The 23,528-nt window shown below is 39.6% G+C and overlaps 1 protein-coding gene and 1 long non-coding RNA gene across 2 annotated transcripts; both read left to right on the forward strand.

Annotated features, from left to right (window-relative positions):
* Nucleotides 1-5,984: 5,984 nt before the first annotated feature.
* Nucleotides 5,985-11,293, forward strand: LOC134202341 (uncharacterized). Its single transcript, XM_062677369.1, has 5 exons — nt 5,985-6,130; nt 6,744-7,993; nt 8,152-8,355; nt 8,425-9,533; nt 9,712-11,293. The coding sequence occupies exons 1-5, from the start codon at nt 6,115-6,117 to the stop codon at nt 11,291-11,293; spliced, it is 4,161 nt and encodes a 1,386-aa protein (XP_062533353.1). The 5' UTR covers nt 5,985-6,114.
* A 3,982-nt stretch (nt 11,294-15,275) lies between these two features.
* Nucleotides 15,276-23,298, forward strand: LOC134202339 (uncharacterized). The gene is made up of 3 exons (XR_009977203.1): nt 15,276-15,373; nt 15,437-15,763; nt 23,037-23,298. It is a non-coding gene; the product is annotated as an uncharacterized LOC134202339 (long non-coding RNA).
* Nucleotides 23,299-23,528: the final 230 nt, after the last annotated feature.

Below are 23,528 nucleotides of genomic sequence, written 5' to 3' on the forward strand. Positions count from 1 at the left end.
TCTTATTTGTCTTATTCGTCTTATTTGTCTTATTTGTCTTATTTGTCTTATTTGTCTTATTTGTCTTATTTGTCTTATTTGTCTTATTTGTCTTATTTGTCTTATTTGTCTTATTTGTCTTATTTGTCTTATTTGTCTTATTTGTCTTATTTGTCTTATTTGTCTTATTTGTCTTATTCGTCTTATTTTTCTTATTTGTCTTATTTGTCTTATTTGTCTTATTTGTCTTATTTGTCTTATTTGTCTTATTTGTCTTATTTGTCTTATTTGTCTCATTTGTCTTATTTGTCTTATTCGTCTTATTTGTCTTATTTTTCTTAGTTGTCTTATTTTTCTTAGTTGTCTTTTTTGTCTTATTTGTCTAATTTGACTTATTTGTCTTATTTGTCTTATTTGTCTTATTTGTCTTATTTGTCTTATTTGTCTTATTTGTCTTATTTGTCTTATTTGTCTTATTTGTCTTATTTGTCTTATTTGTCTTATTTGTCTTATTTGTCTTATTGTCTTATTTGTCTTATTTGTCTTATTTGTCTTATTTGTCTTATTTGTCTTATTTGTCTTATTTGTCTTATTTGTCTTATTTGTCTTATTTGTCTTATTTGTCTTGTTGTCTTGTTGTCTTATTTGTCTTATTTGTCTTATTTGTCTTATTTGTCTTATTTGTCTTATTTGTCTTATTTGTCTTATTTGTCTCATTTGTCTCATTTGTCTTATTTGTCTTATTTGTCTTATTTGTCTTATTTGTCTTATTTGTCTTATTTGTCTTATTTGTCTTATTTGTCTTATTTGTCTTATTTGTCTTATTTGTCTTATTTGTCTTATTTGTCTTATTTGTCTTATTTGTCTTGTTGTCTTATTTGTCTTATTTGTCTTATTTGTCTTGTTGTCTTGTTGTCTTATTTGTCTTATTTGTCTTATTTGTCTTATTTGTCTTATTTGTCTTATTTGTCTTATTTGTCTTGTTGTCTTATTTGTCTTATTTGTCTTATTTGTCTTATTTGTCTTATTTGTCTTATTTGTCTTATTTGTCTTATTTGTCTTATTTGTCTTATTTGTCTTATTTGTCTTATTTGTCTTGTCTTATTTGTCTTATTTGTCTTATTTGTCTTATTTTGTCTTATTTGTCTTATTTGTCTTATTTGTCTTATTTGTCTTATTTGTCTTATTTGTCTTATTTGTCTTATTTGTCTTGTTGTCTTATTTGTCTTATTTGTCTTATTTGTTTTATTTGTCTTATTTGTCTGATTTGTCTTATTTGTCTTATTTGTCTTATTTGTCTTATTTGTCTTGTTTGTCTAATTTGTGTGGTTTGTTTTAGTTGTCTTGTTTGTCTTATTTGTCTTGTATTTGTCTTTATTTGTCTTATTTGTCTTTATTTGTCTTATTTGTCTTATTTGTCTTGTTGTCTTGATTATTTGTCTTATTTGTCTTGTTTGTTTATTTGTCTTATTTGTCTTATTTGTCTTATTTGTCTTATTTGTCTTATTTGTCTTATTTGTCTTATTTGTCTTGTTGTCTTATTTGTCTTATTTGTCTTATTTGTCTTATTTGTCTTATTTGTCTTATTTGTCTTATTTGTCTTATTTGTCTTATTTGTCTTATTTGTCTTATTTGTCTTATTTGTCTTATTTGTCTTGTTGTCTTATTTGTCTTATTTGTCTTATTTGTCTTATTTGTCTTATTTGTCTTATTTGTCTTATTTGTCTCTTGTTGTCTTATTTGTCTTATTTGTCTTATTTGTCTTATTTGTCTTATTTGTCTTATTTGTCTTATCTGTTCTTGTCTTATTTGTCTTATTTGTCTTATTTGTCTTTATTTGTCTTATTTGTCTTATTTGTCTTATTTGTCTTATTTGTCTTATTTGTCTTATTTGTCTTATTTGTCTTATTTGTCTTATTTGTCTTATTTGTCTTATTTGTCTTATTTGTCTTATTTGTCTTATTTGTCTTATTTGTCTTATTTGTCTTATTTGTCTTATTTGTCTTGTTGTCTTATTTGTCTTATTTGTCTTATTTGTCTTGTTGTCTTATTTGTCTTATTTGTCTTGTTGTCTTATTTGTCTTATTTGTCTTATTTGTCTTATTTGTCTTATTTGTCTTATTTGTCTTATTTGTCTTATTTGTCTTATTTGTCTTATTTGTCTTATTTGTCTTTATTTGTCTTATTTGTCTTATTTGTCTTATTTGTCTTATTTGTCTTATTTGTCTTATTTGTCTTATTTGTCTTATTTGTCTTATTTGTCTTATTTGTCTTATTTGTCTTGTCTTGTTGTCTTATTTGTCTTATTTGTCTTGTTGTCTTATTTGTCTTATTTGTCTTATTTGTCTTGTTGTCTTATTTGACTTATTTGTCTTATTTGTCTTATTTGTCTTATTTGTCTTAGTTGTCTTATTTGTCTTATTTTTCTTTTTTGTCTTACTTTTCTTATTTGTCTTATTTGTCTTATTTGTCTTATTTGCCTTATTTGTCTTATTCACACCAGCACCACTGTTATCACCTAAATACTTTTCAAAGCTTGTGTGGAAACCTTGTACAGAAATCCTCCCACGATATTTTCTAATGTTGTTCTAGAAACGGCTCATGTTTTCATTTTCCAAAACCAGCTGGAGTTTGTTTATTTTGATTTCCTCATTGCGTGATTGGTCGGCGCTGCTGCTGTTCTCTCGCCGAACCACTGCATGAGTGATAAATTTCTTCCGCATTGTTGCCAATTCCTTTTGTTCTCCGTTTACGGCAAATTCTCAAGCAATTGTAAACTGCATAATGATGAAAAAATTTTGGCGACACTGACAGCGTCATTCTGGCGGGCTGAATTGGGCAATTTTCTCTCTCAGAGAGTGCTACCACGTGCTTTTTTAACGGAAAACCCTTCCCTCAGACCTTAAGCCATAATTTGAGGCGAGACGAATTTTGATCAAAGTTCATATTAATCGCTTGGTGATGGCTGATAGTTTCCGTCGGTGGCGGAATCACGACCGTGCGTCAGGGACGCTACACAAATTGATTCGCATGGATAGCATCAATACCAGTGAAATTTCCCCTCAAGATTATTATTTTAGTAGATAGACTGCTACTTGTTTCAAGTTTAATTTCCATCCATGCAAATACATTGTTGCAGCTTCTCCTTCTGACGCACGCTCTTCGTTCCCACCGATGGCGTAGGTAGCGCTCGTAACAGGATCGTTGCGACAGAGAATCCAACGATGGCAATCTGTTGCAGTGTAGCGGTAGAACCATAGAGGCAGCATCTGAATTTGAGTGAAATACTCTTGTGATATTCTGACTATCGAATGGTTGCTGTTGTGTTGGTGATTAGAAATCCGCATGATCTGAAATCTGTCCTTTTCAGGGCATTAAATTTTTCATTGGAGGTATTTGGTTTGACTGAGAGTAAATTCATGAGATTGTTGCAATAAATCGGCAGCAGTAACGCAAAATTCATGAGATTCAATCCATCATTCGACTTCTGCAGAGTAAGTGATTAAAAATGCATCGAAAGATAAAGACGCTATTAGTGTTTGAGATCTATCCTAATTTCGCGACGGTCTCCAATTTGGAAATTTCCGTTTTACACCCTGTATCTGAGTCTTCCCCTTAGACGTAGTTTACGTCAAAAAATTATTTCAACTTAACCTTCCTCCCAAACATAATGGTGGTCCTGAAAAGAACCGAATCATTTCCACTTATGTGCCTCATCAACAGCACGACGTTGATTGCCAGATTCAACGATGCTGTTGGGAACACGGATGAAAAGATATACTGCTGTTGCCACGACCGCCACCACCACCTGACGAAAAATTTCATCCGCATCATCACTCATAAATCTCAATCAATCAATCAATCTGCTGCTTCGGCGGCAGGGTAGCAGTGGGTTGTACCCACACACCTACAGTTGTGCACATGTGGTGCATGGGGAGTGTCCCTGCTTCGGCAGGGTAGCGTGTGGTCTGCCTCGGCAGTGGTGTGATTGATCTGCTCGTGCTGAGGCAGGAGTGTCATAGCGTAACATCTGTAGGCCCAGACAGTTACCGCTATTGACACCTCGAGGCATGGCAGCGGAGCGCCCGGGAGAGCATCCAAGTAAGACTCTAATGGAGTGAATGGTGTGCGAGCACCCAAGTCAGTCTCGCATGGGACGAGTACCTGTGTGAGCGATAATGAGCGAGTACGCTTAGTACTGCCATCCCCCCAGAAGTAGTACTGCAAGGTAGTTCCTGGGGGAAACGATGGTGGAGCCCAAGGGAGTTTAGTCGGTATTACCGGTATAGTCGAGTCCGACACTCCAGTACACTTCCGTGTGGTAGTTTGGCAACTACAATGCACGTGTACTGGGTTAGTGTGTAAATGCATTCTCCTCTCCGCCGTGATGACTAGGGCATCGCCCCTGGAGCCATTGGCGCCTACCCTAGACTTCTTGCTACCCTCATTCGCCTGGGCCTTATTTTCGGCCCTTGACGTCTTCGGTTTCCTCTTGTTCTTGACCAGGGTCCAGGAGGCGTCATCCCCCTCTATTTCCCTGGTCTGGTGCGGCTGAGAACTTTCAGCCTGCCGTAACCCCTTACCACCGTCTTTCCTGAGTGGACGAACCTTTCCAGGTCCTTCCTCCCCCGGTTTTGGAGGTACCTGACCGGGGTTCAGCTTCCCAGCCCCACTACCCTTGTTCGGGATAGTAACCCTCCGCGTTTTGGAGCGGCCCCCAGGGAGCTCATCCCCTGGAGACTGTCTCCCCCGTTTTTGTGTCTGCTCCGTTGGAGCAGTCACCCCCGACGTACCCGCAAATACTTGAGCCTCAGTCTGGGTAGACTTTGGCACCACCGTCTTCGCTGGCACGCCTTCGGTCGATTCGACCTTGCCCGAGTCCGCGAATCCTTGGGCCTCAGTCTGGGTAGACCTCGACTCCACCGATTTCACGGGTTTATACTTGGCCGTCCCGACCGCCCTCTCCAGCTTGGCGTCCAGCATCGACTTTCGAAGTTTCTGCAAGCTCCTCTTGAGGTCCTTGCTGATATTATGCTTCGATGACGCAAAGTCGATGATGGCGTCCAGCTGTTCTGTCGCCACCTCGAAGGCCGAAAGCCCATCGCGTTTGCGGTTCATCGCCTCCACAAGCCATGGGCCGTCAATAACCCCTACCGGCGTTTTTCTAGCCGAGAGGAAGGTTGAGTGACCCACGCTGGCGCTGCGCACTGAGCTGCCGACTATTGCCTCTGGCCTCCTAGGCGGAGACCTGAACAACCCACCTCTTGCGAAGGGGTTGTCGCCTACACTACTGTAGTAAATCAGCGGGTATATTAAAATGCTTGTTATAATTTCATACTTACTTTATGTTTACATGGTGATGAACGGCACAACACGATTCTGACTGCTGGTTTAAACAAATTACAGTCTCGTATTGTTGTGAACAACATAAAGACGAAATGTCAAAAATATGCCATTAACGAAATCATTTAGTGAAGATGTGAATAGACATTTTATAGCAACACTGGAAAATAAAGTAATACTAAGGACACACCTGTGGTACTTGTACCATGGTACAAGAGGACAAGAAAATTATTCCAAGACTATCTTTGATAAAGACAATAATCGGTACGGAACTCATTTCAAGATTCTTGTACCATGGTACTTGTACCACCAGTGTGTCATTAGTATAAGAGATTTAGGTAATGAGTTGAATCTACTCAATATGGAGTACGTACTTATATTGCATAGCGTGAAAGAGAATTATATGAGTAATATGAGATGTTTAAATAGTATTTTAAATGCTTTGAATCTATGTTGAGAATGTTGAAGTATTTCTAGGCATTTTATAATGAATATATTTGGAACAAAGTAATATTGGGTACGATGAGAATTGTCTACGAGTTACCCTATATTTGACGTGTAGGGTGAGATGAATGAATGTTTCTGAAGGGGTGTTGTAAACAACGCAGAAGGAACAAGGAAAACGCAAAGAAACTTTAGAAACGCAGAATTCAAACCCGGAAATGAAAAAAAATAGGAGATCATTCTGTAAACGATTTTTGCAAGCTAAAGTTGAGAAAATTACTGCTCCTTGAAAAGTTAGGTTTTGGACATCAGCTGAATTCCTGGAAGAGTAGAAGGCGAGAATACGACATGGCACAGTCGGCAGGTAAGCATAAGCAGTCTTGAAGACTTAAAAAAGGCAGAAAATATGAAAATGCTAAGCGGGAAGGTCGCCATTTTCTATAACCTTGAAAGTCGTAGAGTCAGCGGGTCTCTACAAAAAAAAAAAAAAAGGGGCGAGCAGGTCTCCAATCCTATTTTAACCATGAAATTTGTAGAGCGAGCAGGTCTCTACGGGAAAGGAGCGAGCAGGTCTCCAATCCCAGTTTATTATTATTATGAATCATGGAATTGGTAGAGCGAGCAGGTCTCTACGGGAAAGGAGCGAGCAGGTCTCCAATCCGTTATGTTCTCATTTAACCATGAAATTCGTAGAGCGTGCAGGTCTCTACAGGAAAGGAGAGAGCAGGTCTCCAAATCCATTTTTTAAAGTCATAAATTCGTAGAGCGAGCAGGTCTCTACGGGAGAGGAGCGAGACGATCTCAAATTCCGACTTTTCTTTCATGAATGATGGAGTTTCTAAAGCGTGTAGGCCGCTGCAGAAAATAAGAGGAAGCAATCCCATTCTCCTGGCTTTGTTTTGAATTCGTAGAGCAGGCAGGCTACTATGTAGAGTGCAAATGTAAAAATTTCTCCAATTTTCGACCTCTGTTTATAGGAAAGTATGTACGTGCTCCGAGCATGGAGGAAGAAGAAATTTCATCGGCAGAGTTGTTGAATCAGCTGGCAGTAGAGCGTTCAATGAGAGCGTCTCTGGCAAGTGAACTGGAACAGTCTCGTAAGGAAATCGAAGAATTACGAGCTAGTCGTTCAGGGAGAGATACATCAAGTTGTCCAGATAACCACAATATGGATTTTGAACTCCGAGCAGGATGCAGCAGCACTCGGCACATGGGGTTTTCGGCCAATACAAACCACAGTTTTGAGGAATCTCGATTTTTGTGCTCCATGAACCAGTTATCAGTGGCATCGATCAATCTCCCGGAGTGCAGAGCAACTGACGGCGAACAAATACATCGGCAAACTTTCGAGCAGTGGAAAGATTTGCTGGTCGATTCACTGAAACTGGCGGGCATTGAAGACGAAACTACGATGTATACGGTTTTCAAGGTCAAGGCCGGACCTCGTTTGTTGGAAATTTTTAGGAATACAAGTTCTGATGTTGGCGCACCGAATCCGGATTCTGAACCATTCTCTAATGCATTGCATCGCCTGAAGTCGTACTTTGGCTCTGGGTCGGATATCATGCTTTTGAGGCGCCGACTGGCGCTGATGGTGCAGAAACATGATGAATCTGACTTGAACTTCATCGCAAGAGTTGGATCAACAGCACGCTTATGTCAATTCGAAGAAGATAAGGAGTTCGAAGAAGTAGTTGCCACAGTTGCCGAACACGCCAGAAGTCGAGAAGTAAGGACAACTGCTTTAAAAATGCTCAGCCGTAAGGGTAGTTTTACTGAATTGGTCGATAAGGTACGTGAACTAGAGGCAATACAACTGAACGAAGAGTATGTAATGCAAAAACACGGAAAACGTTCTGATCAACCAGCTTTGATTGCTCCAGTGAGATCCTGGGAGTCAAATCGCTCTACTCGCGGAAACAAGACAAATCGTGGATATCCGTCTCGGCGAGGCGGTTGGTATACTCCTAGAGGCAGACAGGCTTCGTCAGGCGTTCAGAATCAACCACAGGGTAGAGAAAGGTGTTGGCGTTGCTTCAGCGTTTACCATTCGGCGAACATTTGCACAGCGAAAGATAAAGTATGCAACAGGTGTGGATCTATTGGTCACATCCGGCGGGCATGTGTGTTCGGAGGACCTAAACGCACGGCTCAAGAAATGGAAACGACTCCAGCCAAGATTGCGGCAGTTGAGAAAGTTGAGGAGGTCAAGGTCGATGAAGGCATGGTAAGTGCAACTACGGAAGATTAATTTACGTTCTAAGAAAGAAGAATTTGAAATCGGAACTGATTCATTTAATTTAAAATGTTATTTGTTATTTGGATATTTTAAGAAAAATAAAAGGAATATATAAACAAACAGAAACACTTTCTATTATCACATAGGAAACGAATCACAATCAGGAGTTGGTTTGGACCAGTCCTCATCTCCAACACGCGACTAGGTTTGATGTGGTTCAATCAGATCAGGTATCAGTCTCATCCGATCTGCCAGAGACAGGCGAGTCGCTTCTTGCTGGGTCATCTGAATTCAATATCGTGAAATCTGAAACGACTTGTGATGAGTTTAATGCTAAAAGTATTAGATTTGTAAGTATTGGTAATTTTGGAGTTACGTAATTGGTTATGACTAGATACTTATAACTTTTGCACTATTAGCTTAACCGACCATCCCGAAATCCTGTTACACCAGCATCGGAAACGTTGAATGAAACATCAGAGGAAGGAATAATATTTGCAGTGGTGGCTGGATTACGTTGTCCGTTCTTGATAGATTCTGGAGCGGCGGTCAATACATTCACCGAGGACTCATTCCGAAAGTTGATGTCAGACCCTATGCACAGCAGTCAAGTATTCGATGTTAACAGCCAGTCGGACAAGCCACTGAAAGCGTATGCATCAGTAGGAAACATTGAAGTAATTGCAACATTTCATGCATATCTTGTCATCACAAATGATAGACCGGTCCTCCTGGAAAAATTTTATGTAGTGAAAGAAATGCGTGCACTTTTAGGAAGAACAACGGCTTCGCGGTACAGTATACTTATGCTTGGACTAAAGGTTCCAGTACATTCCAATCGAATTGAAGGTCAACAGTCGGTAATTGGACAAGTCGCAGTGATCTCTGCAGACAAAATTTTTCCCAAATTCAATGTACCACCTGTGAGGATCTACTACGATAAGTCAAAACCGCCATGCAGAAATATTTTTCTCAACATCCCGTTAGCTGTGAAGCCTCTAGTTGAGAAACGCATCAGAGAACTGATAGAGTCGAATATCATTGAACCGGTAGTGGATGGTATGGACACTTCATTTTGTTCCTCTATGTTGGTGGTTCCGAAAGGAAAGGAGGATATCAGACTGGTAATTGATTTGCGTGGACCCAATCGGTATGTACATAGGACACCGTTTTCAATGCCAACTCTGGAACAAATTCTCGCTGAACTAGATGGAGCTACCTGGTTCTCTACCATCGACATTTCCAATGCGTTCTTCCACATAGAGCTGCATGAAGATTCCAGACACTTAACGAACTTCTTTACTGAGTTCGGGATGTATCGATTCGTGCGGCTACCATTCGGGCTCTGTAATGCTCCTGATTTGTTTCAGGAAACTTTACAACGAAAAATACTCGGAGGATGTAAAGGGTGTAAGAATTATCAGGACGACGTATTAGTGTTCGGGTCAACAAAACAAGAACATGATCAGAACTTGGAGGCAGTTTTGGCATGCTTGGCCAACCACAATGTTAAGCTCAACGAACGCAAGTGTGTGTTTCGGCAGCCAGATTGTAGGATTCCTGGGATTTACGTTGACGCCTGAAGGTTGGATGATTGAGGAAGAGAAAGTTTCGGCTATCAAGCAATTCCGCACTCCGACGAGCTGTTCAGAAGTGAAGAGCTTTCTTGGCTTGATGACATTCGTGGACAAGTTTATAATACACAGAGCTTCTAAAACTGAGCGGTTGCGAGCATTGGCATCTTCGGAAACATTTTACTGGACTGACAGCGAAGATCGAGAGTTCTCTAACCTTAAAGAAGAAGCCCTGAAGAGGATTAGGCGTCTAGGATATTTCAACCTGGCAGACCGCATCGAGCTGTTTGTAGACGCTTCCCCTACGGGTCTTGGTGCGGTGTTAGCGCAATATGACAAAGATGAACGTCCTCGAATCATCGCGTGTGCGTCCAAGGTTCTTTCTGCTACCGAGAAACGCTATCCTCAAACACAGAAGGAGGCTCTGGCTGTCGTGTGGGGCGTAGAGCGATTCAGTTACTACCTGCTATGCACATCATTTGTTATCCGAACGGATGCAGAAGCCAACCAGTATATATTTAACACGAATCACCGGTTGGGTAGAAGAGCGATAACACGCGCTGAAGGATGGGCCTTGCGACTGCAGCCTTACGACTTTACCGTTGAACGTATTCCCGGCAACGAAAATGTAGCGGACGCTTTATCCAGGTTGGTACCTGAGACGCAAGAAACCAAACCGTTTGACGAGGATGAAGAGAAGCATTTCTTGTATTCGTTGGATTCGGGGTGTATGGAGCTTACATGGACCGAAATTGAAAGTAAGTCAGAAGATGATACAGAACTGATGTTAGTACGAGAGGCGCTTAAGGGAAAGAAATGGGTCGCTGAGATCAAAGCTTACGAAGGTCAGAAGAAAAAGCTACACTGTCTAGGGTTCTTGGTGTTCAAGGATGAGCGGGCAATCTTGCCTCAATCGCTCCGCCAAAAAGCCCTCGAGTCAGCTCACGGGGGACACGTAGGAGTAGTAGCCATGAAACGCATAATGCGTCAATTTTTTTGGTGGCCTAAAATGTCGGCTGAAATATCTAAATTTGTTAAAGGTTGTGAAACATGCACGCTTCTTTCAAAACGTAATCCTCCTGTTCCAATCACATCAAGGGATTTACCTGATGGACCATGGGAGATCCTACAAATTGATTTCTTGTCGGCTCCTCAATTTGGTTCAGGAGAATTTCTCGTTGTTATTGACACATATTCCAGATATCTTCACGTTGTCGAGATGAAGTCAATGGATGCGGAGAGCACAAATGTATCCTTGTGCAGAGTTTTTCAGACATGGGGGCTTCCCGTAATAATGCAAACAGACAATGGGCCACCCTTCCAAAGTGCAGCATTTGTCGAGTTCTGGAAGGATAAAGGGATTGACGTTAGGAAGTCCATACCATTAAGTCCACAATCCAACGGTTCCGTCGAGAGGCAGAATCAGGGGATCTTGAAAGCATTATCGGCTTCCAAATTGGACGGTCGAAATTGGCGCAATGCTCTGCAGGAATATGTCTACCGTCACAATACATTGGTTCCTCATTCACGACTTGCGGTTACACCATTTGAGCTGATGGTAGGCTGGAAGCATCGCGGCACATTCCCCAGTCTGTGGAGTAACTCCCTGAACGCAGAACTGGACCGAGAGGAAGTGGCGGATAGGGATGCAGATTCCAAACATTCGAGTAAGCTGTATGCAGATAAAATGAGAGGTGCAAAGAGTCCGTCATAGAAATCGGTGATGTGGTTTTGCTAGCTAATCAGAAGCGATCGAAGACGGACCCAACGTTTTCATCCGAGCGCTACAGAGTGATAGCTAAAGAGGAGCAAAGGTGGTAATTATGAGTAATACAGGAGTGCAATATGCCCGAAATGTACGGGAAGTGAAAATAGCTCCAGACTTCGGTATAGTTCGGCGATCTGCTAACGATGATCTTGATAACCCAGCGGATGATGACGGAATTTCAAATTTTGATGACAACGAGGAGACTTCGAAGGATGGCGGCTCTGTTTCAACTGACCGTACACTTCGCAATCGAAACTCTATAAAGCGACCATCAAGGTTTGATGAAAAGTTCGTGTACCGTGTGTTTCACTAGCTGGCACAGAACTGACTGATTTTTATGACTTTCTCAAGTGTAAAAATAACTTCTTCGAATACCATGGAAACCAGAACTTCTAGAAACCTAAAGAGAAAAAAAACTCATGGTTTACCCTGTTTTAGTTGATTTTGATTAGAATATATACATACATAATAAACTAAATAACATCCACCAAATAACGAAAATGCTTTTTTAAACAGCACAGAGTTAGGAAGAAAAGTTTCAGTTATTCATTATATGTATTTTGTTTCAGCCACAATGTTTTTATTACAAATTTTGTTTATCATAACTGTGAGTATGGAGAACAATGTATGTCCAACGCCAGTAGAACGGAAACAAATTGTTTTGTCATGACCAATCGGAGGGGACTGCTTCTACGAATCCGGTTGTCAAATTGGTCATGAGCTTGATTTCGGCGCTTTGGATGATTTGTGTCCCTGTTTTGTCGTCCATCCAATGAAAGTATGTTCTGCAAACACCAAACACTGAACAATACACATTCTGAGGAGCGCCAGCCTTGTCTCTGTTATTCTATACGGCGGATACACGGATATGTTTGGGACCGTCGTAAATGCTCCACTTTTCCGAGGCTTTTTGATCTGCCTCCCGGAGCGTTTTCTTGGGAACGTATAAGTTTCTCGCATAATCTGAAATAACGAAAAGAATTATTATTACGTTATGGAACCAGAGAGTACAGGTGGGAAAAGATGTAGTAAATCAGCGGGTATATTAAAATGCTTGTTATAATTTCATACTTACTTTATGTTTACATGGTGATGAACGGCACAACACGATTCTGACTGCTGGTTTAAACAAATTACAGTCTCGTATTGTTGTGAACAACATAAAGACGAAATGTCAAAAATATGCCATTAACGAAATCATTTAGTGAAGATGTGAATAGACATTTTATAGCAACACTGGAAAATAAAGTAATACTAAGGACACACCTGTGGTACTTGTACCATGGTACAAGAGGACAAGAAAATTATTCCAAGACTATCTTTGATAAAGACAATAATCGGTACGGAACTCATTTCAAGATTCTTGTACCATGGTACTTGTACCACCAGTGTGTCATTAGTATAAGAGATTTAGGTAATGAGTTGAATCTACTCAATATGGAGTACGTACTTATATTGCATAGCGTGAAAGAGAATTATATGAGTAATATGAGATGTTTAAATAGTATTTTAAATGCTTTGAATCTATGTTGAGAATGTTGGAAGTATTTCTAGGCATTTTATAATGAATATATTTGGAACAAAGTAATATTGGGTACGATGAGAATTGTCTACGAGTTACCCTATATTTGACGTGTAGGGTGAGATGAATGAATGTTTCTGAAGGGGTGTTGTAAACAACGCAGAAGGAACAAGGAAAACGCAAAGAAACTTTAGAAACGCAGAATTCAAACCCGGAAATGAAAAAAATAGGAGATCATTCTGTAAACGATTTTTGCAAGCTAAAGTTGAGAAAATTACTGCTCCTTGAAAAGTTAGGTTTTGGACATCAGCTGAATTCCTGGAAGAGTAGAAGGCGAGAATACGACAACTACTACCACTAATTGAAGAATTGACTTGGTTTTCCATTTTGGTCCCACGAGCTCCCCACCGGCTCCGTTACAGGCCTAGCTTATTATTTCACCCCCCTGGCCATGCATCCCTTCGGCACGGGTCGCTTGACGCCTTGGGATTAGGGGTTAGGGACGATGGTCCCGGTCTAACTCGCAGTGGCCATGGGGAGGGGTCGTCAAGCCCTTGGACAAAGTCTCTGCTGCCCCCAGGCTCCGTGTGTGTGTGTGTGTGTGTGTGTGTGTGTGTGTGTGTGTGTGTGTGTGTGTGTGTGTGTGTGTGTGTGTGTGTGTGTGTGTGTGTGTGTGTGTGTGTGTGTGTGTGTGTGTGTGTGTGTGTGTGTGTGTGTGTGTGTGTGTGTGTGTGTGTGTGTGTGTGTGTGTGTGTGTGTGTGTGCGCGCACCAAACCAAAAAAAAAATGTCACCCATTTTACAGGCACTTATTCTTAAACGATTTACTCGCAACAAGTTGCATTCGACGCAGGATACTCCATCATTTTTTCCTATTGAAAATTGGTCTGATTGAACTATGGGATCGGAAGTTATGGTCAAAATACCAAAATTTAGGTAGTGTTTCCTTAACCTTCGCACGCAATAGAACGCAACGGTAACGGCAATTTGACAGAAAATTGTATACCGCTGCTACACTACCAAAGAAATTACCAAAACTCGTGTGAATCAGCATCTTTAGCAGTAAATATATCTCAATTATTTGGCTAGCAAAAATATAGACTCAAAATGACACATGAACATCCATAAATTACGTTACGCTTGAAGGGAGGAAGAGGGGTTGCCTGAAGTGTGACGATCCATACAAAATTTTCAGATGATTCTTGCAAAAAATGTGACAGGGAGAGGGGGTTGAAAACTGTTATTTTTAGCGTTACGCTGTTCCCCAATCGGGGATATCATTTCAAGCTTCACCAATACGCCAATTTTATGTTGTCTATTTTTTGTTGAGCAAATGCACAGTACTTTTGGCAAAACGATTTTCTTTCAAGAAAATCAGTGATTTGCATGGTCGACTGATTTGTGATTTTCGAACAGTCTCCTCAAGCATTGTATGAAACACAAAGGGAAATATTTATCTGCACTATCAGTCTCCTCGAGCATTGAAACACAAAGGCAAATTTCGAAATATCTACACTATCTTTTTACTTCCTTTTCTTTGATTATTTTGTTCCCATGCTCCATATAAAGAAATGTAAACATTGCCCTCGTGTGAATTCACTCGTATTAAACGTGATTAAAAGAATGTAAATATTGTCCTCATATCACGTCAGGTGACGTCACGCTACATTCGTTTCATAAGTCAAAACAAAAATTTAGCAATGTTGCCAGTATTTTTATTTTGATCATTCAAATGTCAAAAGTGTGCCACAGTGTGTGCCAAGCGGTGCCACACGTATGAGTAAAATCTTTAAAATGTGTGCTTGCGTCCCACTCCTTGGAAATGACTCACACACGGCAGGCACAGCTTCTTTTATACAAAAAGAGAATATTATGGTGGAACCGAAGGCCGGTGGCATACTGCATTCTGATGTCCGTGCTAGGATTGAACGGGATTGGTTATATATGAAATTTTTATTGGCTTTGACAAGAATTGAAAATTTCAATAGCCTATCGTTAATAATCTTAAGTTTCAATGAAATTGACAAATTGCTATTGCCGTGTCGATTGATATAAATCTTAAAAATCCATCGAAATATAAAGGCGCTAGTAACGTTTGCAATCCTCCGTTTCAGCGTAACGCATTTTCTCCCATTTCCGGATATCGCAACTGCATCGCGAATAGTGCGTATCTATGCCATAGCCGTGCGCCATCATGCGCACCATTCGCGATGCAGTTGCGACATTTGGAAATGGGAGAAAATGCGATTGTCGCGAGAGCTCAGTTCGGTTTTCAACTGTGTAGATCCAGTTGAAAAAGAAAGAAAGACGTAAGTCCTACGTCAAAATCGTGTAAAAACAGAATTCAGTGTACATGAATTTCTCCGTGCAGTGCAAAAAAGAGAAAAAATTGGGTAAATTCTTGTTACCGTGTAGAGCGTCAAGAGAAGAAACTGCAAGAAAGCGCGGTGACGTTTTTTATTTCCAACAAGCATCAAAATGGCGCACGAATCGATTTCTCCGAAGGTAATTATTTTTATTTTGATGCTCAAATCCTTTGTTTGGTTGATGTATTTATTTATTTTTCAGCTTAAGGCTGGAGTGGCATCTCCAGTACATAACAGTCGTCTCCATTCATTACGGATCATGGCTGTATGTCGCCAGCTACGCAGTCTACAGAGGGTCCGTGACGTCTTCCACCGCTTCCACCTGATCGATTCACCTAGCTCGCTGCGCACCTCGCCTTGTGCCTGTCGGATATTTGTCGAGAACCGTTCGCACCGGGTATTGTCAGACTTGCTGGCGCGGTCTGAACGATGGATGGTTCTCCGAATTCATAGCTGATGCAGCATCTTCAGACGCCTTCTCGTATCATCAGCCATCTGCACCCTACCATTGTGGCTTGCTGAGTCTAAGGTAAGTACGATTTGCGGTCATTAGCACTGAGATAGCTACCAAAGACATATCCTGCCGTGGTGGTATCACATATTGATTTTGCTTAGTGCCGCGTCACATAATTTGGCATTGACGCACTGATTTTACGGATGTGATCCAACGGACGTCTCTTGGTTTCTTGAATGGACAACTTTTTTCATCAGTGATAATGATGTGACAGCACTTCTTCTCGGCAATACTTTTCTGTAGCGTTCCGTGATGACAATGAGTCGTAGCTAAAACTAATTCTAGCTAAATAAGTATATATCAGTAGAAAATGTGATCAAGTTTATCGACATTAAAGATACCCTCACAACTCGGGAATTTGGTCCGCGGAAATTTTTCCCCATGTATTTTTATATATGTGATGTTCTCGGAATTCAGGCACGGAAAATCAAAATCCCGGCCCCATTTGAAATGCACGGTGGATCAAATCCGGCGGAAAATTTTCCAGAGGTGTAAGGCTACCTTTAGTAGGGAATCGACTGTTATAGAAGTTGAGTAGTTGAGTAGGTAATTTGCTGAGTAGAAGCGTATCGAAACTAGAAACGTCTTTTTCTATTTTGTTAGTTATCACTTGAAAGAGCGATAAGTGTGAATACCACGATGGTATGCAAACAATCTTACATTGGCTTTATTCTTGATTACTATTGCTAAAAGATAGGGAATAGGTGTGATGGAGTTTAACTTTGCCTCTGAATAGTAAATCCTATGGCTGACCACGTTCCAGACGCTTATATTTATATAATATACTAGTTTATTTGTGGTTTATTTAAAAAAAAAATCAAAATTTTCAACTGCTGTGTCTGGTTGTCTAAGGTTGTCGCTGGTTTTGTTTTCTGCATATGATTGCAGAATTGCAGTGTCAAATATTTTATTTTTTTTGTGAGGATTTCCCCGCGTGGCTAGTCACCGGACAGACAAACAGGGCTATTATATATACTGCCCCCACTCGCATAACAGTCCCATTTGACTTTTCGTCACTTTTGAGTTATCCTAATGATTAGTGTTCATTTCTAACGTACTTCCAAAAATCATAATAAAAATTGCGATTTGGTATGTCCATGCAGGAGTGAAAAAAATACCAAGTCATGTGCGTCCCATATTAAAAGTACCCGCATAACAGTCCCGTTAAGAGTTTACATGACCTGATTGCACAAAACCAAAAAATGTATCGATCAAACTGAATCAACAAGATCCGATGATGCTTCAATTAATTAGATTTTTTTTTAAGTTTTATATGGAGGATGCGATTTGGAACTTCAATGGCTATTATCTCAGTATGCGAGAAAAACGATATGGGACTGTTATGCGAGTGGGAGCAATATAGAAAATATATAATAAGACCGTTACAAATATTTAATTAACATTTTGTACTACTGGTCCGTCTATCAGCCCATGTGAGCAGGGATATTTCAAAACAAAATATTTATCAATAGAATTGTATGAAATTTGTGCAAATAATGTAACAAGAACTATCATAAGGCTTCCAATGGTTGTATGACAAATTGCGAACTGCCTTTCCCCGGGATTTCATGCGACATTTCCCGGAAAATCATTTCGCAGAATGTACATTGCGCGGAATCTGACCATTTTGCCAAAATTTCAATTGAGGCATATAGTTTTTAGCTGCCAAATGCCAACTCGCATGTATTTTGTATGTACAGTAGGGTGGTTCAAAAATCGATCATGTTCTAAGTGTCCTCACAAGCCGTTTCAAGTTTGGATGCAAATTAGCATGGGGAAATTTTGTTTTTCATTATGCTTATTATGGCACATCCTCATTAAGCGCGGATTAAAAGAAAACCTACATAGCAGAAAGGAATACTCAAGAGCTATCACTCAGTGGAAACCGCATCTTAATTAATCGTCCCAATAATTGGTAATCGAATTTAATCTATACCGCTAAATACGTAACTACTCATCAGGCAACAATACTGCTCCTGGCGCGAAAGATAGCACACACTCAGAAATATAAAAAATCATAGATAGTATAAAATCTAATCTATTTTATTATTAATGAAGTTTATTCATAGCTTAGTTTAAAATAAATACTACCATAGCATAGAAATTATACCAACGCTGATTTTCGCGAAGGTATTTTGCTTAGCATATCCGGTATTGACAGTCTGCTTTCTTTTCATTAAAACGGCTAACAGCTCACGAAAGTTAAAGATATTTTCCACAATTAAAGGATTATATTTAGAAACATCGATGCGCGGCGATAGTATACAAAATGAAAAGGTAAGTTCTGGATCAAATATGTTAAAAAATACTATGCTTATTTCACGCAACATTGCTTCAAATTGTTCTTCATAGGTATCGCCGGAAGATAAAAAGGCCGCCCCCGAAAACCAAAATAAAACATTCGGAAAAACGTTTTATTCGTAAGAAGAGGACTATACGGAAACGTAAGTGACATGGCACGATTTTCCATAGAAATAAACACTATTTGCTATGATGACGCGCCGCAGGAAGTATTGACGAATTCAACGATACTTGCACAAACCAGAAAGGTGTTGACGTGCATAATTTATGAAAGTGATATCATTATTATATCTATAATTAAACTATGTATCAAGCAGAGCGTTAATGAATAAAGCTTCCAATGAATGATTAAATTTGTTATGATTAAATCATTCAACTCTATGATTAAAGATTATGATTAATGATTTATTCATTTTTGACAATGATTAATGATTATGATTAATGATAAAATTAATTTTTGACAATGATTAACGATTATGATTAATGAATAAAACAATTGGAGTATGATTAACGATTAACGATCGTGATTAAATGTTGACACAATATGTATATGATTAATGATTAACGATTGACATGATTAATGATTAATGGTTATGAATAATCAAATTGAATGATTTGCATAGTGATCAATAATCAAGTAGCCTTTCTACCAAATAGGGTTATTAAAAGGTATAAAAATGCTATGATTATGATTAAAGATTAAATAATAAAAGCATTGACGGCAATGATTAACATTGATGATTAATAAATAAACTATAAACCGTTATGAATATGATTAAAGATTAGTGATTAAATGTAAAATTCAATGATTAACGAGTAGTGATTAATGATTAAATCATATTTTTTGCATGATTATGATTAATGAATAATGATTAAATAACCAATTATTCATTAATCATGATTAAACCTATGATTAATCACTAATGCTCTGGTATCAAGATATGTATATAAGTGCTAAATAAAGTTTTTTACTAAAAATATTGTTTTTCCTCATTTTAATTTAGCAAAACAAATCAATTTTTCGGTGCAGAATCCATCTAATTTTCCAGCTGAAGTTATACTATCTCCCCATATATCAAAGTTATACTATCGCCAGTATAGTGAGCTCTTAATCGAATGTGGGGTCAACCAGGCGAATAGCCCATTAGCGTAACTTTAAATCTATTTAGTATAAATTTTTCTCAGAGTGCAGATAAATTCAGGCTACTATGTTGCACTGCACATTTCAGTGATGCGCTCAAAGAAGTTTAACGATCATGAATAAAGATTCGCAACCTGTATTAAAATCGATTACTAAGGGTCTGTCTCATTTGGATAATTAAACTGAAATTAAACTTAAAAGTGACAGTTTAATAATTATCGAAGAACTCTGCTCGCAAAGCATGATTACTTTTGACCGATATCGAATCATTTTGCATCGATGTCTTAGGCTTTGGTCCGATTCGCGAATTGAAATCAAACTAAACTTAAAAATGACAGCTAAAAATTTTTCAAATAACCCTGCTCGCAGGGCAAGATTGATTTGAAGATTTTCAAGTGCCAACCAGGCCACCACCACCTCGGCATGATCTGCCTAGGATCCGACGTATAACACGTGTCAATACCGAAGCTCCATCACTGCTAGAGATTCAAACAGCCATCCAAAGCATGAAATCGAATAAAGCCCCAGGGGTCGACCGCATATCAGCCGAGATGCTCAAAGCTGACCCCATGACATCCGCTCAACTACTGCATCGTTTATTTCTTAATATCTGGGACACCGCAACTTTCCCGGTCGACTGGATGCAAGGTATCTTAGTGAAGGTGCCCAAAAGGGTGACCTGACTGTATGCGATAACTGGCGAGGCATTATGTTGCTGTGTACCGTTCTCAAAGTTCTGTGCAAAATTATCCTAGCCCGGATTCAGGAGAAGATCGATGCGACTCTCCGGCGGCAGCAAGCCGGATTCCGTGCCGGAAGATCCTGTGTGGACCATATTGTCACGCTCCGCATCATTTTGGAGCAGGTCAACGAATTCCAAGAGTCCCTTTACTTGGTATTCATTGACTACGAAAAAGCTTTCGACCGTCTCAATCACGAGAATATGTGGGGCGCCCTGAGACGCAAGGGGCTTCCTGAGAAAATCATCGGCCTCATCGAAGCACAGTACGAGGCCTTTTCGTGTAGAGTGCTGCACAATGGGGTCCTGTCCGACCCTATCCGGGTCGTAGCTGGTGTGAGGCAAGGATGTATTCTATCACCGTTACTGTTCCTCATCGTAATCGATGAGATTCTGGTAGATGCGATTGACCGTGAACCAAACCGCGGGCTGTTATGGCAGCCTATAACCATGGAGCACCTAAACGACTTCGAATTGGCGGATGACGTTGCACTACTCGCGCAACGGCGCTCTGATATGCAGGTTTCGGTCCTCCTCGGCAGGTTTAGTCATCAACGTCAACAAAACCAAATCGTTGGATGTAAACACGGTGACTCCTTCCAGTTTCACCGTAGCCGGGCAACCAGTGGAGAATGTTGAAAGCTTCCAATATCTTGGTAGCCAAATGGCGTCAGACGGCGGTACCAAGATCGACATAGGCGCCCGGATAAAAGAAAGCAAGGACTGCCTTTGCGAGTTTAAGAAATATCTGGAAAAACAGGCAGATAAGTGAACGCACCAAAATACGAATTTTCAACTCTAACGTGAAATCTGTGCTGTTATACGCTAGCGAAACATGGTGTGTATCAGTGGAGAACACTCAACGGCTGCAGGTGTTCATTAACAGATGCCTGCGGTATATAATTCGGGCCTGGTGGCCTCACAACTGGATCTCAAACAACGAGCTCCATCGTCGTTGTCACCAGAGGATCAGAAGTGGGGCTAGGTCGGCCACACTCTACGTAGGGGCGGAAACGAAATCTGTAAGCAAGCATTAGACTGGAACCCAGCGGGACATCGCAGCAGAGGCAGACCCAGAGGCTCATGGCGGAGAAGCCTCAATAAAGAAATAAAAGAAGTCGACCGAAATCTAACCTGGCAACAGGTTAAAGCGATAGCCGGGCATCGCTCAGGATGGAGATCTTTCAAGTCGGCCCTTTGCACCACCGGAGGTGTACAGGATCCATAAGTAAGTAAGTAAGCAGGGCAAGATTACCTTTAACAGATATTGAATTATTTTTGATAGATGTTTTGATGGTCTTGCTGGGTAGACCAGCCATTCTTAAAACCGGGGGATTTAATAATTTTCGAACTGTCACTTTTAAGTTTAATTTGATTTTAATTCGCGAATCGGACCAAAGCCTTATTAGAATAGCTGGGTAGCACCAGCCATTCTTATGACCGGATTATTTGCTAATTTTTGAATTGGCACTTTTAAGTTTAATTCTCCAAATGAGACAGGCCCTAATTATTGGGGCGACTAATCAAAATGCAGTTTCACTGAGTGAAAGCTCTTGAGTATTCCTTTCAGCTATGTAGGTTTTCTTTAGACCTGTGCTTAATGAGAAAGCGCCATAATCAGCAAAATGAAAAAATTAAATTCCCCATACTAATTTGAATGCAAACTTGAAACAGCTTGTGCTAAATCAGTTTTCATCCAAATGAGCATAAATTTTCGGAGGACTCTTAGAATGTATTACAGAATTAAATGAGCGTTGTGAAGCAAACTCGATTTTTTGAACCACCCTAATGTACAGCTGTCGAAAATTCTAAGTGTTTATGCGCCTTATGCGCCATTGGACTAGATGTAAGAACATTTTACATCATGTTACTCTATATCTAGTAAAAAATAACCTGACTATATACATTTTGCAGAATATTATGCGAGTCCATTTTGCAAATATTTTTAAAATAATGATTCTTTTCAAAATTTTCATATCTGCGTCAAAGGGAGCATCTATCAATTACGTAACGCTTACAGGGAGATGTCTGAAGTGTGATGATCCTTACAAAATCTTCAAATTTGAAAATTGCTGTTTTTTGCGTCACGTAATTAATGGATCTTCCCGAATATGGTGCCTTCAGGGTACTGTAAAATTGGTTTTGTAATTCAGAGATTAAAAACAGAGGAGTTGGTTTATAAAATTAGTTTTTTTGAACTGTGGTATACATCGTAGTTTTTGTCAGACACACTTTTTTGTTCTCACTTACACTTTCACACTTTGTCACGTGTCATGCGTTCGATCCCATAATGATTAGTTCAACTCGTGTAACGTGACGAGCTAAGTGCTCTAAATTTATTTTTGACGTGAGACAACGTCTTTTTTTTCTATAGCGGGACAGGGTTTGCAGAAATCACTCTTGAAAGATAATGAACAACGTCGGATGGGCGGCCCCCATCGATGGGGTTTGACAAAACGATTTGTTCTCGCTCATTTCTTGTAGGGGATCATATGTTTTTTTTCGCACAGCTTTGTAAAACAAGTTGAAATGCATCATCAGAATAGGGGGCCCCCAGCAATTGGGGCTTATTGAAAGAAATTTATCATGGGTAGTAGTCCCCCGAATCAGTTCATTATCGTAACAGCTACCGAAAAACGTCTCTCACGGTATGCTACCTATCGAGAGTGTATACAGACATGATAAGTGAGAGATTTGCTCATTCTCCTTTGGACTCAAACCTTGTTCGGGGATACACTTTGCGATTGCAAAAATCGGAGATTGTCACAAACTTATGATAGATTTTGAACGTCAATATCTCAGCCGTCTGTCAATTGATTTTCAATTTTCTTTGACCATTCGATCAAGAAAGAGTCAACGCTTCATATCCAATATATTTTTCTTCCTCCATTCCAACTGGAACTTGGCCAGCTCTTCAACTATGTATTCTACTAGCATTTCCTCAGTTATTAATTGAAAGTTTTTCAATGCCCGCCAATGCATGAGTATGTGTCTTGTGTGGCAAGTACAATGGATACACTATGGCCAGGGAGTCTATAATATTTCCCATCCGAAAACCTCCAAGACCTTAAAATATTGATTTACAATTACTTACTATTGAAAATTAGCTAACAGCGGAGCGGACATGTGTGCAGGAAATTGAATGCAACGCAACGATGGCGTCGGTAACAGTTGCAGTGGTAAATCATCAGCATCGGTGGCAATCGTCCGAGGTGTTTGCTGTACAAAATTCATGCGAACGACGGCGAAGGTAGCGGTTCAAGCGAGGGTCGATGCTGATGCTAAGAGGTCGATGCTAAGAGTAAAATATCAATGTACTTAAGACACAGGAAACTAAAAATAACAAATAAAATTCATTACGAACAGCTACGTAGTCCTACGTCACCTTTGCATTCAACCCGATAGGGCTGCACCTTTGATTTTTTTTAATTGATATTATTCGTTCATATGCGAAAATTAATCTGAATTGAAAAATAAAATATTCTAAGCTCCAATAATTTGTTTTGAAATCGAAATAAGAACAAACATATTGTGCTCATCCATGAGAACAAAATAACAGCCGTATCATAATATAATTGATGGAATTGTTTTTAATGCTG

Source organism: Armigeres subalbatus, unplaced genomic scaffold (assembly GCF_024139115.2).
Source record: "Armigeres subalbatus isolate Guangzhou_Male unplaced genomic scaffold, GZ_Asu_2 Contig1174, whole genome shotgun sequence".
Taxonomy (NCBI): Eukaryota; Metazoa; Arthropoda; class Insecta; order Diptera; family Culicidae; genus Armigeres; species Armigeres subalbatus.